At 41.6% G+C, this 20,192-nt stretch overlaps 1 protein-coding gene across 1 annotated transcript in view; it reads right to left on the reverse strand.

The window, feature by feature from the left end:
• The window catches only part of B3GLCT (beta 3-glucosyltransferase), a 106,748-nt gene that overhangs the window by 57,420 nt on the left and 29,136 nt on the right, over nt 1–20,192 (reverse strand). Inside the window, exons 4-5 of the mRNA XM_057532715.1 lie at nt 15,523–15,632; nt 14,329–14,390 (exon numbers count right to left, since the gene is read on the reverse strand). Of these exons, the coding sequence (XP_057388698.1) occupies nt 14,329–14,390; nt 15,523–15,632 (172 nt within the window). The remainder of the gene's footprint in view (nt 1–14,328; nt 14,391–15,522; nt 15,633–20,192) is intronic.

The following is a 20,192-nucleotide window of genomic DNA, read 5'->3' on the forward strand; positions in this document are numbered from 1 at the left end:
AAGTGAAGAAAAAATTTTAGAGTGCCCTAAAAACACTAAAACACCATCAAAATGAAGAGCTTTGGGTCTAAACACTAGAAATAGAATCCTCAAGTATTCAGGCAACAACAGCAATAGCGTAATGATGGAATATCAAAATTTATAAACTTAGGAGGAACTAAGATCCAGAAATAGACACAACTACGGTTACATATACATACCTGCTCTACTAGAGAGAGAGAGAGAGAGAGTCATATCTTTAAAGCTATAAATGTGAGCTTTGAAGTTAAGCACTATTTAATCTATTTCAAGTTGAGACAAGTCAAAACCCAGACACCTAATATGCTTGGACACCCCCCAACAAACTGTAGGATATTCTGTATTTTGTAGTGCCTACAGCCCGGTAATTGTTACAAAAGACTTTAAGAATACATGCTTAACTATATGAAATATTACCACACTAAAGTAGATGCCATACCTTTCTTTAAGTTCACATAAGTTTATTATTTAAGAAGAAAAGAATGGTTTCCAATATAAATCTTCGGGAATATCAAATAAGCCTCACTTCTTCATCACATGCAGTATTTTTTTAACTGCCGTGTACAAATATGAAACTTTTAAAACAGTAATCACAGGTTAAATCACACTAACAATATGGAACATCAGAGAGAAAAAGCAAACTCCTAAAGGTTGAATTAGCAGCTCCCCAATGTAATCTGGGCTTTCCTACTGTTGATTCTGAATAATGAAGTAATTTTCATTGTCTTTTCAAAAACTGCTATGTGTATATGTGTATATATATACACATATATTAGCTATATGCTGTATACACATACATATATATGCCATATATATATATACATGTCTATACATATACATGCATATATAGCTATATGCTTGTACATACATATGGCATATATACATATATACACATACATATATATCACACACATACATATTCATGAGGATTATATAAGAGCAAAAATCATGTGTGAAGAAAACTAGTAACATTAATATTTGCATAAAACTTTCAAATAATTATGGGAGCACGCTAATATGAACTAGCTAGAAAAGAAACACAGCAAACACTAAAAGAAGTCTTACAAGAAAATAAGTTGCAAATGAGCTATTATATAGCAACTTAAATTATAATAATGAAGACATTATGACAATGGGAATGTCTTTCTGTCAAATGTTAAAACACATAATTCCAACCATGTAAAACAAAATCACAGATGAATAGAGACTGGAAAGGAGCCAGAAAAATGAAAATATTTGGGTCAGAAGGATGAAATTATTACATATATGCTTTAAAATATATTTTAAATAAAAAATTGTTTTGAGCAAAAATAAATACGAAAATGTGGTCACCAAACAAGAACCACCCTTCCGAGTTTTAGGAACTATACAAGTGATGTCAACAAGTATTACACCCAGACAGGTAACCTCTGCAGAAAGGCTGTGAGGGCACTTTCCTGGCAGAGGTGCAGAGGCAGGCCTACAAATACCTTCTGTCATGACAATTTGCAGCAGGCAAAGGTTTAGTCAGCGCAAAGGAGGAGTTATATTCTAGACTAAAATAAACTCTCTGGATTACTAGTGGGTTACAATCTTTCCTATCTCCATTACTTTCTGTTTACTAAATCCCATGCCTGGATTTTGTATTTGCTTCAGTTGGTGAACACAAAAATGGCAATCAAGTTTTCTGTACCCCTGTATCTCCAAATAGAAACATTTCAAAAACTAGTATGCTATGTTGATAACTATCTCCAAGTATGTGTGAATACCTTTGTCTCAAAAATATAAAATAGGTCCTCCCCTGATACTCAGAAACCTGGTCTTGATTAACTCTTGATTAAGCCAAAGCCATTCTACTTATAAACTTTTGTCTACTAATCCTCGAAAAGGACCAAGAGCTTTTATTCTTGTTTTATATATATGTGTGCATATATATATATGCATGTATGTTTGTGTGTCTGTGTGTATATATTCTGTGTGTGAATGCACACACAGACCCAGACTTAGATACACACATACTCATATGTTTTGGCACCTCTAAGATAAAATAATTTAAAAGGTCACAATAAAATTTTCCATCGAATGATCTTATATCAGTTCTTACCACTCGGGATTGTAATAATTTATGTTCTTTATAGCTACTGTCTGTTCCATCCACAAGACTTAAACCTCCTTAAAGATGCCACATCATCACCAGACAGCATTTTTAGATGAAAAGAGAGTTTTTTAGTATGTAATTGCAGGGATTAATAAGGAAGAGTTTTCAAACGAAAAATCAAGGAAAAAGTAAGAAAATGTTCTATCAACAGAGCCCTTTGGAATAAAAGCTAAAAGCTATAACAAAGGCAGTCATGCCTGTCAGCAATCTAAATGATGCCTATTCACCAAACCATGAAACTATTTCAAACCTAAAAGTTGAAGGTAAAATTCTATCAAAAATGAGATAACACCATAACAGAGGCAAGCATAAAGGGACTAAAAATACAAATAATCAAATATGGGGAAATGACAGAAAAGGAAAAAAAAAAAAGAAAAAGTTGATCACAGTAATTTAAACATCTTACGTTAACACTATTTGTCTTGTTGAACCAAAATCTACCTTTATTTCCATCACCGGCATCTACTGCTATCCTAATAAGCATTTTGAAGTCAGAAAGCCTACTGGACCTTCAGGCAGTACTTCCTTTGAACATTTTTTATCAAGGCATATTCATATTTAATGCCATTAATAATTATTGAGAACCAACAAATTCAAAACCAACACGGTACTTCATTACCTGGTTCTCATACATATTCATCATCTTCATTTGGGAAAGGGTTTTGATTTCATAGCTGAGCATTCTAAAAATGCTTTGAGAATGGAGAAAACCCATTATTCTTGATATGGAGGCAGAAATCATTAAAAATTTATATCTAGAAATAGTATGAATGAAAAAGCCAACATGGATCAAGGCAGATTAATATTGTAAATGTCATAAATAACTTTATTAGGCAAATTTGGTTTTGAACCACTTTAGTCTTTCTGCCTCTGTCTGGAGAAAGTTCAACTAATTTAACTCCATGATGCTGGCCTCTTCCCTTGTCAACAGACTATTTCCCAATATTTGTTACTTGTCCATACCTTAAGTACGTAAGTTTATGGTCTAATTCGGTCTCATTATTCAGACCAAGTACTAAATCAGAGGGCAAAACCCAAGATATTTGTTCAGTATTAGGCAAAAGTTCTAAAGGACTGAATCCTGCTTTTAAGACTGATTCCAGTTCAACTGTATTTCCAAATTCCAACTATTACATAGTTCTTAGGCACTGAACTGAGCTTTTAGACCAACAAATAAATCATAACAAAAATTAACATCTGTTTATTGTTATTTCTTCCATAAGAAGTAGGTTTATCTTATGAGGATATAATATCCTGTTTGGAACATGTATCAGACACATTTACTAGCCTTTAAAAACCCAGGATTCACATGTGGACCAGGAGATTACAGTGATGCCATAATAACAAACATTCCAGGAATCTGAGCCTATGTTAAAATATATTTTCTCCCCAGAAACCTGTCATTTTCTAACAAGAGAAAAATATCCCCTCATCATTGATATAATTTCTTTTTATTAAATATTTACTTTGAAATGCATTACTATGTACATTTTTATAGCTCACATAACTCTGTTTTAACTAATCATTCACTCGTTCATGAAAGGCAATAAAGCTTAGCACGTAGGGACCTGATTTCTGGAGCCAAAGTGCTCGCTGCAGCTCTTCTGAGCCCTGCAGCCTCGATCAAGTTCCCAGACCTGCCTGTGGTCTGTTATCTCATCTCTAACATGGGGGTCACAACAGTCCTGGGGATCAAGTGAGTTAATACACGCCAAGCACTTGGCACAAGCTTGCATGTGATGGTTATTAATATTATTATGATTGTACAATATTTGTTGAGCAACTACTATGTGCCAGGCGCTGTTCTAGGAACATAGTAAACAGCTGTGAAGAGACCGGGCAGAGTCTTGGATCCGACCTCTTGGATCTCAAGTTCTAATGAAGGATACAGGCAATAAGCAAATATATCTAGAATATAATGCCAAGGATAAATGGTATTAAAAAAAAAAAAAAAAAAAAAAAAGCCGGGTAAGGTGAGACAGGGCACAGACCACTGTTTACGAACTGGCGTGGAATTATTTGCACACAGCAGCCGCGGCGATCTGCCGCCTGGCCCCGTGATTAAGGCCCCACCTGTGTGTCAGCAGGCAGATCAGAACTGAGACGCAGGCCTGGCCGCACTGCTCGTTAGTGATGTGAGCCTGGGCAAGTCGCTCAATCCCTCTAAGCCCGTTTCCTCTCTGCAAATGGGGAGAATGACAGAAACCACTTCATAGACTTAGATGAGCTGACGCCTGAAGGCAGCACAGCGTACTGACATGAGCGCGAGGGAAAGTAAAGGTGACGGTGAGCGCTCGGTGAACGTCAGCTGTGGTCACTGCTACGGCTTCCAACCCTCCTCCGGGGTCTCTACTGCAGGCCCTGGCGCCGCGTATTAGGTGTCTCACGAGTGCCTCCAAGCCCACCTCCCCAAACGTGAACTCATGGTAGTAGCTCACAGAGTAGCTGACCCCTTTGCCAACGTCCTGCGAGACCCAAGATTTACTGTCTCCATCAGTGGGGGCCCTCACAGTCGCCCCGGCAAACTCTTCCTGTTTCTTCAAGGCTCAGTTCAAATGTCATGACAAAGCCTCCGCCGACCTTTCCCGGCAGGGCGGGCGGGCTGCGGCCTGGCCTGGGTTCTCACGGTGGGTGCTCGTGCGGCTGCAGGAAGTGACGTGCAGGGCCCCGCCCCCAGCACGAGCCTCCCAGGGGGTGGCACAGGCAGGGCCCCCCTCCACCGTGACTCACCGGGAGAGGGTCGCCCTGCAGGGCATCACCCGCCCCAGAGCACTGGCCTCCTCCAACACGTGCACGCATGCACGGCCGCCTCACTTGGTCCCCTGGGCACCGATGTCACCACCAGGAGAGTGAGAGCTAAAGCGACCACTTGGGACTTCCCCGGTGGCACAGTGGTTAAGACTCCGCGCTCCCCATGCAGGGGGCCCGGGTTCGATCCCTGGTCACGGAACTAAGATCCCACATGCATGCCGCAACTAAGAGTTTGCATGCCACAACAAAGGAGCTGGCAAGCCACAGCTAAGGAGCCCACCTACCGCAACTAAGACCCCATACAACCAAGTATAAATACATAAAGTGAGTAAATAAATAAATAAACCACTTGTATGGGTCCCTAGCTCCAGACTCAGAATCCTGCATGGCAACAGCCAGCTGGCCACCCTCCATGAGCTAGGGAGACCCCGAGTCTGGCCTCTGATGTCCTGAGTGGGCCAAGCCCACTCCCACTAGATTCACACCAGGTAGAAATCTCCAGTAAGGGAAGGTGTCCAAATGCTGGGCGCCAAACAGAGACCCACGTTCACATGGTGTGAAGAATTCATTACAGCTGAGGAAGTGCACTCGGTCTCACTGCTCTGTTTTCTCCTGGAGCATCTTGCCCAGGCCCTTGCCTAAGCAAATATTCCACAAAGATTTGGTAAATGGATGCATAAATTCTTACTCAACAGCAACGTAGTAAGAACTCCACTTTAATAAACAACTTAATGTGATTACTTAACACCTACCGATTACAACAAAAAACAAACTTTCACTAAGTAATTAAGCATCCAATTGCTCTCCCCTAAAAAGGAAAGTTTTGTGAAAGCGACTCGACTGTCACGGCTAACGTTTTAATGAAGCACCTCACGTTGTCTCCTTGCCAATAAAAAAAAGTCTGAAACTAGGAAACACAAGGCCATTTTCTCAAGCTTCTTCATGCTAATCTATGAAAGGCTTTGCTCCCAGCTTTCCTGGCTTATCGCATGGAAATGAGGTTTTTTAAACTAATGAGCCAAGACCTAACTCTTCTTGAGAAAACAGTGATTTCCAAAACTTTCTGTGAATAAGCAGAAAGAATCATTTATCTGTAAGGTTGTGATTCTGCCAGCTTTTAAATAAAGTTCATACCACAAAAGAAGGCAACAAAATTGGAAGTGTCTGTTCTCTTCAGAAGCTATTTAGCTGTGGGAAGGCAGAGTATGAAGGTTTCTAGGCAGCTAGTCTGGCCCCTTTTGGCCTAAAACAGAAAATGTAATCCAGTATCGCCATAAAATGAAATTTACAGGGGCACCACACCCTCCTCCCCAAAAAGAAAACCTTATAAGCCTAACCCACCTCTGAATTTTCTTTTCTGTATTTGGAGGATGCCTTAAAAATGGGTCCATACGTAGACGTAGAGAATGGACTTGAGGACACGGGAAGGGGGAAGGGTAAGCTGGGATGAAGTGAGAGAAGCGCAGACATATATACACAACCAAATGTAAAATAGATAGCTAGTGGGAAGCAGCCGCATAGCACAGGGAGATCAGCTCGGTGCTTTGTGACCACCTAGAGGGGTGGGATAGGGAGGGTGGGAGGGAGACGCAAGAGGGAGGAGATATGGGGATATATGTATACGTATAGCTGATTCACTTTGTTATACAGCAGAAACTAACACACCATTGTAAAGCAATTATACTCCAATAAAGATGTTAAAAAAAAAAAAAAAAGGATCCATAACTTATCCGTGGTTCTGCCCCTCCCTCAGGTCCTGCCTTCATTCTAACTTCAGCCTGTCCCCTCTCTCTGAGTAGTCACTCCTACAGGAACTTATTCCCTGTCTCCCATTCAAAGTGATTCCCCAACCATACATGACCTGTGCCTTGTGCTAAGGTCATACTTCAGAGTCTTCAAAATGTGCATGAGTCTTTATGTCACTAGAACCTAGTTTTAAAAAACAAAATGATGCTTTCTCCTCTCTCCTTTATTGCTTCCAATTTAATCTTATTTTGAAATTCCTTTGGCGAACATTAATGGTTTCTATAATTTTAAGCTAGTGTTGATACATTTCTGAAGGTGCAGTAAAAATTATGTCAATCTAGGATCAGCCTTGGTTACCGGATCCCAGGTCCCAGACGGGGAAAAAAACTCTCATTTGACAGCCTCTCCATCACAACATAAACCCAAGCTTCTCCAACAGAGTCTTCGCCAGAGACTGAGCTGTCTGTGCCCATTTCATGTAACAAAAAAAAAAAAAAAAAAGAATTTTCACACGGACATTCACCCAAGAAGGAATTTTTTTCAAGTTCAAAAAGCAGAAGTCAAATCGCAATTGACATACAGATGCCATGCACATAATAGGTGTTTAAAACAAAACACGCTCAAGTGCCTGATTAATTCAGAGATTGTCACACAAACTCTCCTTATGGGTTTCTGTTAGCCTTACCTCCACCTGGCTTTTGTTCATGCACCTCTTTGAATAGTCAATCTTTTTAAGTTCACATTACCCTTCTTCCATCTGTAATGCAGGGAGAAAACACTCCGGAAAAAAGGTAGCACTTCTTCCAAATCTGCATTCTCCTATCTGTAGATGTACATTTAGGAACCCTGTACTGGTCAACCATATTACCAGCTCTACTTTCCATCCATTTTGATCTAAAAGGATCACTATTCCTGCTAAAACATGCTTTACTCACCCCCCTGAACAAATCCTAGGTCCTCTAGCATCCCAAAAGCAAACCTTCCTGATGATTCATGTCTTCGTCTTCCAGATCCGGTTCCCTGTTCCAAACCAACATTCCTCCAGCTGATTTCCTGTCTCTCCTATCTGATCTGATAAAAGTCTTCCTTCATGTGCTGTTTACATATTGCTCTACTTCCTAAACAGCTTCATGACCATCGTCTTTCTCAAGGGCCCCACAGACTGTCTAGAGATGTCCTGTTACGTTCAAAAGTACCTAATTAGCTACAGATGTGCAATTAATATTTGTTGAATAGACATTTTAATAGGCTTATTTTGGATTTCTAATTTCTACTTAACGATACAGTCATTTCTATTATGAGATCGTTACCATCTATCTTATAAGTAATTCAAAGAACTAGAGTATCTTTTCTAATTCCTCTCTACCTCTGCTCCACAGCAATCCAGAATGGTTCTCTGTACATAGGAAGCACTTGGTAAAGTCTGCTAGCTTCCTGACTAGAAGAATTATATCATTATAGACTTCAAAACCATTATAAACTGCATTATAAGCATCAAACCTGAAAATGGGAGTGACAACTCACAATGACCCAGATCGTTTCAGAAAACAAGGGAAACAGCTTCACCACTCTGGTAACAGCTCCGAGTACAGTGTTATGTTTCAGACAGAAAGTTCGCTTAGGCTCCTGTTTCTATACTCACATGTGAAGAATGAAAAACATTTGTGTTTTCAATAAGACCACATTTTAGCACCTTGAGGCAAAACAGGCGTAGGCAATGACTTGCCAAAGCAAAAGAGAACAGCTAGAAGCAGATGCCTAAGTGCAGAAACCATTAAATTTTTGCACCTTAATTTTTGGCAGATTTCGTAGTCAAGTACAACCCGACAGGAGTAATAAACAGCAGTTCTAGACATCTGGTGGTGTGGAAGAGATATTTTGGACTATCAGATCAATATTCAGATGATAAAACTTATGGCTGATTCCTCCCTCACTAAGCAACTGTGGTGAATGCTCGTGGTGGGCATATCGATGGAGAAAACCAAAACTGCAACCTGAAGACTTCATGATTCAGGTCGCAGGTGACATCCTGTCCCATTAGAGGCACAGCGCGTACCTGGCAAAGAATGGGGCTGACCCCTCATAGGAGCCAGCCCGCTCCTGCCACAGCGTTGGGGATGCCCTGACAACTCTGCCCCGGATTTGGCCGTCCTCGTCTTCCCCAGCTGATGACGAGGCTGTCAATTCTTTTTCAAGAATATGTCAGTTTCTTAAGACAAGTTCCAGTCATGCTGCAACTAGGGAGCCATTACCTGCCTCTCCAAGTGACTTTGCTGCCCTATAGTTTGTGCATCTCAGCACTTAATTCTCTGCAGTTAATCTTCTTTCTCTGTTTTCATGTAGTTCTAGGTCAGGGTAGCTCATCATGGCCCCCGGTATTGTCTACAGACCTGGTGTGAGCTTTCGACAATCTGTGGATCTCCAAGATGCTATTCATGGAATAAATTCAACTTTAAATCACACACGTAACATAAAGAACTCTACAAGGAGAAAAAAAGGAACCAGCATCATGTACAGTTGCAGACTGTAAAATCTTTCCAGCCATTTCAACTACCAAAAGACTTGTTAACCCAAATACGAAATTACCTAAGTCGTAACAGTACACCCTGGATCTTGTGAGCAAATTAAATCCAAGTGCTAAAACGAAGTTCTGTCATAACTACTTCAGTACTCATAGCTGGCTTCCATGCTAGGAAAGAATTTCAGAGTAAGAAAAACAGACTATCTGATAATTAAAGGGAGGTTTCCAATTGCTTTAGTCTAGACTCCATTTATTATCACGGAGATTAGATGCTGTGGGAGAGGTGTTTGCTTGATGATACTGCTTAATTAGGTGTCTTTAAATGAAAACCAATATTGCCACCTAGTGGCAATCTAAGTCACCAGCTAAACAGGTGGTCTAAATGGCAAACTGTAAATGCAAAGGACAATACAAATTAAGTAGAAGCATACTGAAACTAAACAGAAGCACAGAATAAACTGCTAGAAAAGTTCAACGCTTTAGAGAAATAGAACTGTTTTCTAAGTTTTGAGAGCTGAGAATCATGCATCCATGAAAACACAGTTGCTAATATTGTGTGTGTACAACTTCAAGGCTATATCCTTAAAAGGAAGCTGCCTGTCCTCCACACAGCAGCATGCAGCCGTGAGGGTGGTGAGCCTGCTTCAACAACGTAGATGAAGACCAGGCTCCTCAGCTTACGGCAAAGTAACGAGACAGAAGGAAACCAAGCCAGAGCTGCCTCCCCCTGCCTCCCCCAAGATGGCCTGTTTGCGGGGGAAGTCAATCACCACCTTCCTTAGTCATTGTTTTTTTGTTTTTTTAATTTTAAAAATACTGTATTGCTAAAAAAAAATGCCAAATCAATTACAATAGTAACATCAAAAAATCATTGATCACAGATCACCATAAGAAATACAATAATAATAAAAAAAAGTTTGAAATATTCCAAGAATTACCAACATGTGACACAGAGACAGGAAGTGAACAAATGCTGTTGGAAAATTGATGCCGGTAGACTTGCTCCATGCAAGGTTGCCGCAAACCTTCAATTTGTAAAAAAAAAAAAAAAATGCAGTATCTGTGAAGCACGATAAAATGAAGTATGCCTGTAATGTCTTCCATCAGGGGCTATTTTCTTAGGAAACTAATGAGCTACAGAGGGAGGAATTGGGAGAACTTACCAGGAAGAGGTTGCATCTTTAAAGAGAGCCTTTGCACGGCATTTCCAGTGTATCCAGACAATGATTCTAAGCCCTTTACACTCATGAACTCACTTAATCCTCCCAACAACTCTACTCAGTAGAGACTATTATTACTATTACGTGTTTTCACGTAATAATTTGGGCAGTAATTAGTAATAATAGTTTGGGAAGCTGACCCTCACGGTGGTTAAGTAATTTGCCCTGACCCAGCTAGTGACGGGGCTCAATTCCAACCCAGACCTTCTGACTTCATAGCCCATTCTCGGAATCACTACTCTTTTCTGAGCACGTGGGAAAGTCACCTTCCTTTGCACGTGGGTGTGCTCCTTCAGGAAGGAGAGTTGTGTGGACCAGACCAGATGTGTAACAGGAAGAGACTGGGGCTGGTTTGAGCAGAAAAGGAACTTCTTAAAAGAATCTGAAACAAAGTATTTTTCAAATGCATCACATACAGAAAATGGCTGGAAAAGGGAGTGACTCTTGTAATACTAAAGAAACGGAAAGACATAAAGTATTTTTAGGAATTGTAGAATCTTCAATAAGGGGCAGCTATTAGATGATATTAAAGAATTGTTTTTAATTTTCTTAAGAGTGACAAGGGAATCATGGACTTAGAGAATGTGCTTCCTCTTAGGGGACACGTGCTGAAGTATTTAGATGTGAAGGGTCATGATGTGGGCAACTTAGGTTCAGATGGTTCAACAAATTGGTTTATGTGTGTGGAGAGAGGGTTTGTGCACACAAAGATGGAAAATGTTGAAACATTGTTGACTCTGAAGAAAGATACATGGTTCTTGATGTATTCTTTCAATTTCCTCCTAATTGGAAATGTTTCAAAATTAGAATTTGGAGGAGAAACTTACACTGTGTGAATGGATCAACACTCCCAGTCCTAATGCAGAAGCCAGCCGGGGAGGTGGGGTGGGGGGGGTGATAGGAGTTCTGTCACAGCCAGTGCAGCTTGGCTTCTGCCACCAACCCCACCAGCACTGGTCACCTGTCATGGCCACTAGCACCCCCGTCATTTCAGGCCCGAGAACCCGCATTTATCACAGCCACATCCCAGAGAGCATTACTCCTGGACCATTCCCAGTCCCAGTACAGACTCGGGGGCAAGCGTGCCTGATGGTTTTCTGCTCCCCGGATACAGGGGAAGCCAAGAAAGGAGTATGAGCCATTTTCGCTTCTGTGATGGGAGACAGAGCCTGCCCTGCTTCCCCTTAGTCATTGCTATACTGTCTGTGTGAGAGCAGTCAGTGAGCTTTCTGCTGCTTTCCCATACTGTCATTCACTTAATCATGAGATCATACTTTCCAAGCATCAACTCATGCTCAGTGTTTTAGTCTACTCTTCTCCCTAAACTCTGTGGCTTCCCTGGGAGAAGTAAAATAGTAGTTATATTTAATATGAGAGGGGTTGGCCCTTATCAATTTAAAAATTAACAAAAAAATTTTTAATAGATAAAATAATTTACTTAAAATAATGTTTAGTTTGCATTTGTTCAATTTATTCTGGATTCATTTCAACTGTCCCATGTTAAATACCCACTATGCTGAAGGTGCTATGGAGGAATCAAAAACAGAACAAGCCACAGAATCTGCCTTCAAAGAACCTGTGATTTCATACAGGCTATGTGTGTGTTTGTGTGTGTGTAGACAAGTGTTCATAGCAGCACTATTTACAATAGCCAAGATATAGATGCAACCTAAGTGTCCATCAACAGATGAATGGATTAGAAGACGTGGTACATATATATAATGGAATACTACTCAAAAGAATGAAATATTGGCATTTGCAGCGACATGGATGGACCTAGAATTTATCATACTAAGTGAAGTCAAACAGAGAAAGACAAATATCATATGCTACCACTTGTATGTGGAATGTAAAAAAAATGATACACACAAACTTATTTACAAAACAGAAACAGATTCACAGACAGAGAAAACAAACTTATGATTACCAAAGCAGAAAGGAGAAGGGAGGGATAAATCAGGAGTTTGGGATTAACATATACACACTAGTATATATAAAATAGATAAACAACAAAGACCTATTTTTGTATAATAAGCTAAAATGGAAAAGAATCTGAAAAAGAGTATATATATATATATATATATATATATATATATATACACACACACACACACACATATAAAACTGAATCACTTTGCTGTATACCTGAAACTAACATAACATTGTAAATTAACTATACTTCAATTAAAAAAAAAAAGTGACCATACTATAAGAGAAATAAAAGGAAACTTCTATTACAACAGAAAAGAGAGTAAGGAAAAATTAGATAATGAATTTCAGGGACTCAGTTTAATGAACATTCACTGAGGACCAGGTTCAGTACATGGAAAGCTCTGTGCTTGGTTCTGAGGCATCAAAAACTAGTAAGACACACTCTCTGCTCTCGAAATTTATAAAAGAGACAGAGATGTAACAAATAAAAATAGTACAAAGTGAAAAGTATACAATAAAAGTGGAACCAAGGAGGAAGTGATTTGTCCCTGCAGGTCAAGACGCTGCACAGAAAGGCTTCACTGGGACCCAGGAGCTTGTCAAAATGAAGGTCATCCTGTGCAAGGGAACAGAGGCTTGGCATCACAAGTGACCCCAGGAACCACGAGGAGTTCGAAACTATTAGCAAAACAATGCAAGGGGATGAGTGGTGGGAAATGAAGCTGGGATCAGAGGCGGGGTCTCTAGTTTACAAGCTCTGGTGAGACCGTCTTGGCAAAAGCTAAGGAGGTTCCCAAGGTTCCACTGGATCCACACCCTATCAGCTGCAGCCACCTGGCCTCCACCACTAAATATGACGACCAAGCGCAGCTTACATGGGACCCTGTAACCATCCTCCCCAGAGTCTACTGCCAGTTTTAAGTACCCAGTGGTCCTGCATCCCAGGCCCGATCCTCTAAAGAGCCCCAGGCCTCCCGAAGAAGCAGGCATTCCCAGCCGCTAGCAGCACCTTCCGCCTACAGGGCAGAAAAGAAGGAGGAACATTTTATAATCTATATTGCTTCCCACCAAAAGGCACCCCATGCCTTTTCCCCACTGTGAACCAAGTCCTGGGAGCACTGTCCTGCCCCTGGGTCCCTGGAAGCTACTCTTCCAGAAGAGGGAAGGGGGAAAGGCAGGTAGGCAGCCAGTAATGTGCACCCATTTGCACAAAAAAGGCCAAAAAAAAAAAACCACACAATTAAAAAACAACAAAAAAGGAGCTGACAAATAGTAGAGGAAGTACTGGGGGTATACTCAATCAACTGGCCTTGGCTGGCAAAGTATGCAGTCACCCACATTAACAGCAAGGTCTGTCAGTATGAATTAAATGGGGAAGATAAATAATCTGAAACACATGTGAGGGCTTCCCTGGTGGCGCAGTGGTTGAGAATCCACCTGCCAATGCAGGGGACACGGGTTCGAGCCCTGGTCTGGGAAGATCCCACATGCCGCGGAGCAACTAGGCCCGTGAGCCACAACTACTGAGCCTGCGCTCTAGAGCCCGTGAGCCACAACTACTGAGCCCTTGTGCCACAACTACTTAAGTCCATGCACCTGGAGCCTGTGCTCCGCAACAAGAGAAGCCACCGCAATGAGAAGCCCACGCACCGCAACGAAGAGTAGCCCCCGCTCGCCACAACTAGAGAAAGCCTGCGCACAGCAACAAAGACCCAACGCAACCAAAAAATAAATAAATTTATTTTAAAAATAAATAAATAAAACACACATGAATCTGCCTCTACAAAAGGGAAGGTATTTCTGGGAACAAGGTACAGAGATATATGTGCCCTTAATTCATATATGAATTCAAACGATACACAACTCTGTCCTGACATCATCACTGATTCACAGTTTGGGGTAACAGCCAAGGCCCAACTGAGCTAAAGTCCATGGATGCTCACCTGGACCCCACTGAGGGACTATGCGGGCCCCTGCTCCCCGACCCCCGCAGAGGCCTCTACCAGAGCCCACGGAGGAATCCCAGCCTGTCAGGGTTGCTGCAGGACTTCCTCTCTGATGGAATCTGAAAAGGTTTAGTAGAAGAAAATCTCCAAAGTTGGGTTTCCAGACAAAGGGGAACTTTAAACTCATCAAGCTGCTCCTATCTCCAAGTACCCCCCCAAAAAAAACAAAAAAAACCCAACCACCTGTCTAGAGGCTGCAACACTTTCCTCTCCCTTGAGAAGGTATGATGCTCCAAGTAGAGGAGCCAAGGGTCTGTCCTTGCGGGGACGTGGGGAGGGGGGATGAATTTCATACGTAAAGCATTTAAAGATTAAGCACAGTAAGCCTTTCTGTCAGCAGTGCCTTAACCTTGGATACCATTACAGTTGTTCATTTTTCCCTTGATATTTCCAACCCTTTATTTCCCAGCTCCCACCAACAGAAAGAAGCTGTCTGTCAAACACACACGTCTCTTGTCAGAGAGCTCTTGATGGCTTTTACCTCCAGACAGCACTTCTGTCTTGAAGGCCACAGCCATATAGTGGAGCGGGCTGGGGGGAATTTCTTTGCTTGGCGAAAGAAGAAAGCTCCTATATGGCAGCACAAGAAGGTAGATCTTCCTTTGCCCCAAACCTCCAGCATCATTCAGAACAGATTTAAACTCGGTTCACGCCTATTTTAAACGTCATTAAAGTGTACCTGGACGTGTCAATCTTTCTCTCCATAATCCGTCTTGGATATTACATTATAAATCAAAAGTTCAATTAATAAGATCCAATTAAAAAACGGATTAAGAAACTCACAGAAGAAGCACCGCACTAAGGTTAATGAAAGTGTTATTTCAACATAAAAATTGCCTTAGAACTTGTTACCAAAATTTTGAACATTAATTATCTTTGCTATTTTAAGCTCTGCCTTTAAAAAGTTATTTCTTCCACTTTTTTCTATCATACTTTATGATGAAACCATGATAGTCCTATACATTTATATAATTCTCTTAAAATATATATATAATAATTTAGAATACAATGCTTTGAGCATTAGAAATTAACTAGAGCATTTTAAACACTATAGTCCATATTAAGCCAGCAAAATGAAAAAGTGGTATTTTATCTCAATAAAATTGATCATCTATGGACCAAGAGCTTTGGAAAACATACATGAATCCAGAAATAAGTAATTATCTGACACTCCAAGTCATCTCCACATACCTGTGTAAGATCTGCAGCTTGCTTTAAGATGCTTTGTTTTAACTGTTCTGCTTTCTTTGCATGAAAAGAATTACTTTGACTCTGGATGACAAATGCAATTCCTTTTAAATCTAGAACAACAATAACAAAAAGTTTTCAGGTATTTTTTTTAACAACGACTGAAATAAACTTGAAAACAAGTCAAAAAAAAAACAACAACAAGGCAAGCCTTCAGGCAATAAACTCTTAGGGGAAAAAATCAATTTATATGTAATTCTAATAACAAAATCTCCCTTTTTAAACTGATCTCTGCAACTTCCTTCCTAGAAGTTAGCAAGTAAATAAGCTCGCTGTACTAGACCAAGTCTGTGGTAGCAAACTGTGTTTGCTCCTGCATCTGTCAGAAAGTAAGCAAATGTTAATGTGGGAAAGAACACTCACTTCCCTAGTCACTGAAAATCCAATGTTTGCAAGAAGCCTTTTAACAATTCACACATAATCCTACAGGTGTGTCTACCTGTTAGGGGCTGCATTGTGTCCCCCAAACTTCATGTGTTGAAGTCCTCACCCCCAGTACCTCACAACGTGACCTTATTTGGAATTGGGTCTTTACAGAGGTGATCAAGTTAAAGCGAGGTTATTAGTATAGGTCCTAATCCGATATACAATACTTGGCGTCTTTATAAAAAGAGGAAATCTGGGCAAGAGACACACAGAGGGAAGATGCTGTGAAGACACAGGGAGGGGCTTCCCTGGTGGCGCAGTGGTTGGGAGTCTGCCTGCCAATGCAGGGGACATGGGTTCGAGCCCTGGTCTGGGAGGATCCCGCATGCCGTGGAGCGGCTGGGCCCGTGAGCCACAACTACTGAGCCTGCGCGTCTGGAGCCTGTGCTCTACAACAAGAGAGGCCGCGATAGTGAGAGGCCCGCGCACCGCGATGGAGAGTGGCCCCCGCTTGCCACAACTAGAGAAAGCCCTCGCACAGAAACGAAGACCCAACACAGCCAAAAATAAATAAATAAATAAATAATTAATTAAAAAAAAAAAAAGATCATGCTACCTATCATGTTACTATCTTTAAAAAAAAAAAAAAAAAGACACAGGGAGAGGACGGCCACCTGCAAGCCAAGGAAGGGGGCCTCAGAGGAAACCACCCCAGCCTCCAGAACCGGGAGACAAACTTCTGTTGAAGCCACACGGTTTGTGGCACTTTGTTTCAGCAGCCCTAGCAAGCTAACACTCTACCTCAAGCATCTTCTGGACAGCCCTTCAAGGTGACACTCAGCAATGACCTCACAAGGCACCTGGCCAGGATGCAGTGTTATCTCCAGGAAAACAGCCACGATTCCACACAGCAGGGCTGTGGCAGGAAGGGCTGCATAAAAGCCTGTCAGCAACACTGGCCATATTTGCCGCCAGCTAAGACTGGCTTCAGGGCAGCCGGTGTCTTGACAGGGTCCAGACCAGGGGAGACCACAGAGGTCTCGCCGCAGAGGGGGCTGCTCAGGCCCCGCACCAGGGAAGCACATCAGGCCTGCCCAGGTTCTGAGCTCGTGATAAAGAAAAGAAACTGCCGTTGTGTCAGGACCCTGCCACCAGACAGGGGTGTTGGCCGAAGGCAGATGTCACATAAACTTTTAGCCTCCAAGCAACATGGATGGACCTGGAGATGATCATACTAAGTGAAGTAAGTCAGACAGAGAAAGACAAATATATGATATCACTTATATGTGGAATCTAATAAAAAAAAATACAACTGAACTTATTTACAAAACGGAAATAGACGCAGACTTAGAGAATGAACCCCTGGTTACCGGGGGGGAGGGTCCGGGGAGGGATAGACTAGGAGTTTGGGGTTGACATGTACATGCTGCTATATTTAAAATGGATACCCAACAAGGAGTACTGTACAGCACAGGGAACTCTGTTGGGAAACAGAGAAAAGAATTTTCTCTGTAAACGGGAAAAGAATTTGAAAAAGAATAGATATATGTATACGTATAACTAAGTCACTTTGCTGTACACCTGAAACTAACACAACACTGTTAATCAACTATACTCCAATATAAAATAAAATTTTTTTAAAAAATTAAAATTTAAAAACCTGTAGCCTCCAGCAGGCTGACAGTAAATGAATGTGAGGACCCTCACCCCACCAGGAGCTTTTCACTTTAACCCCTCGACTCAGGGACGCTAACTTGGTTTTAATTTATTCCATTATATTTTATCATTCTCATGTTCAGTTCTATAGTTCCATTCGTTTATTCACTCAAATATTCATACAACAGATAGCTCCACAGTGAGCAGTCCAGATCCTAAAAATAATCCAAAATGCTCTCTGGTTAAAACTCAACAAAAAATTTAAAAGGAAATGCTGAACGACCTGCTGAATATGACCTCATTCTTTCTTTGTAGGAGTTGATATAAATATGAACCTTCCACATACTAATCTCTGTTTTAAATCAGCTTTTTGGCTCTGTAAATCAGACACACAGATAAGGCTCAAACGGGTATCTTCTACTTCAACTGAAATGTAACCTTCAATCCACTACATCTGAAACATTAACATAACTGACTTACCAAAATGAAAAAGATTTATTTTTTTAAGACTGGAGTCATTAAGCCTCAGAGAATAATTTTTGCAAAATTTAATAAAGTTGAAGATGCACATGTGCAATGACCCAGAAACTCCACCCTTATTAGTCATCCTTGAGAAACTCTCAATGCGTGTACAAGGGTATGTAACAAGAGTGCTCACAGCAGCACTGTGTAAAAAAGAAAAAATTGGAAGCAAACCAGATACCCACTAACAGGACACACAAATTGGACTACTACACAGCAATAAAGATCAACTGACACTTCATGGATCAAGCCAGATGGACACTGGAGATGAACCCTACAGACAGAACGCTGAAAACGCAAGGCACGAGGGAATAACCACACAGTATAAATCAATGGTTTACAAAAATATAAACACAAATATATAAAAAATGGGTATGTACCATATATATGCATGTATACATATCAAATATGATGGGAAAGTATAAAAGACCACAGGAGAATGATGAACACCAAATCAAGATAATGGTTTAAATGCTACAGCTGTGTTAGGAATATTTTATTTCTTAATCTGATACACAATGTTACTCTTTGTAGCTTCCTGTATGTTCAAAATAATTCATAATAAATTTTTTTAAAAGAGCAGCTCTGACTTCCCTGGTGGCGCAGTGGTTAAGAATCCTCCTGCCAATGCAGGGGACACAGGTTCGAGCCCTGGTCCGGGAAGATCCCACATGCTGCGAACCAACTAAGCCCGTGCGCCGCAACTACTGAGCCTGCGCTCTAGAGCCCATGAGCCACAACTACTGAGCCCGTGTGCCACAACTACTCAAGCCTGTGCACCTAGAGCCCGTGCACTGCAGTGAAGAGTCGCCCCGCCTCGCCACAACTAGAGAAAGCCCGCACGCAGCCATGAAGACCCAACGCAGTCAAAAAATAAATTAAATAAATAAATAAATAATTTTAAGTTAAAAAAAAAAAAAGAGCAGCTCCATCTGTCAAAAGGTTAACCCTGCAGGAATCAACTCCTACCACCTCCTCTACCAGGTCAGCAAAGTTCCCACTGTTGGCACAGAAGCAGCTCTTTGGTATGGGGACGAGGCTTGGGGAGAAGAAAAAACGCGAATTCTTCCCCTTTTCCTATCTGGGTCCTGTGCTGTTTCCTCTGCTCCTGAGAGATCATCCCCTTCCTTTATCACGTGCTTGGATCTCGCATGCTGTGTGCACTCATTCAGAGCAAACATCTCCAAGCCTCTCCTAAGCACGAGGATCCAGGATACACAAAGGAGCAAGCGTGACCCCAGCACGGGAGTCTAGCTCAGAAGACGCCATCACAGCACAAGGCCGTGGGTGTCACTGCAGAGCCAAGCGGGGACCCTGGGGGCACAGAGGAGGAGAGCCAGTGCAGGGAGAGCTTCTGGGGAGGGGTGTTTCCTGAGTTTCCTCTAAAACGCAGCAGTGGGACTTCCCTGGTGGTCCAGTGGTTAAGACTCCGCACTTCCACTGCAGGGGGCACGGGTTCAATCCCTAGTCGGGGAACTAAGATCCCACATGCGCACAGTGCGGCCAAAAAAAATATTAAAATTAAAAATTAAAATAAAAAAATAAAAATGAAATAAACATTTAAAAAGTAAAAAAAAATAAAACACAGTTTCCTACAGACTCAGGCACAGAAGGTAGCAGATAAGTGGCAGAAAGAAGAGAGTTATCACAGAGCCCACAGTCTACCTTATCTTGGAAGCAGCCCTGAGAGGTGACCAGGGAGTTTATTGGGCATTTCTGAGAAAAGGATGAAGGGAACAGTCAGTGATCAAGTTAGAGAGGAAGGCTGCATTAGCCAGATCAGGTCAGGAAGGATTTACGTGCCACTCAAAGAGGCCGGGTCTATAGATGAACAGCTTTCAAACTGTGGAAGGGCCCCAGAGCGCTCTGGGACCCCAGAGAGCAGGGCCTCCCCAGAGGATGTGATGAGGACACCAAGTCCTGGGGACACCCAGGGACGACTTTTCCAACAGAGAGAGCAGTGAAGGTTTGGGACAGCAAATGGAGTGTTGGGCCCTGAAAGTATTACAGTTAGGGGAGGCTGTACGGTGAGGTAAGGAACGGAATGCATGTGCTGGAGTTACCTGTAT

Source organism: Balaenoptera acutorostrata, chromosome 18 (genome assembly GCF_949987535.1).
Source record: "Balaenoptera acutorostrata chromosome 18, mBalAcu1.1, whole genome shotgun sequence".
In the NCBI taxonomy this organism is placed as follows: Eukaryota; Metazoa; Chordata; class Mammalia; order Artiodactyla; family Balaenopteridae; genus Balaenoptera; species Balaenoptera acutorostrata.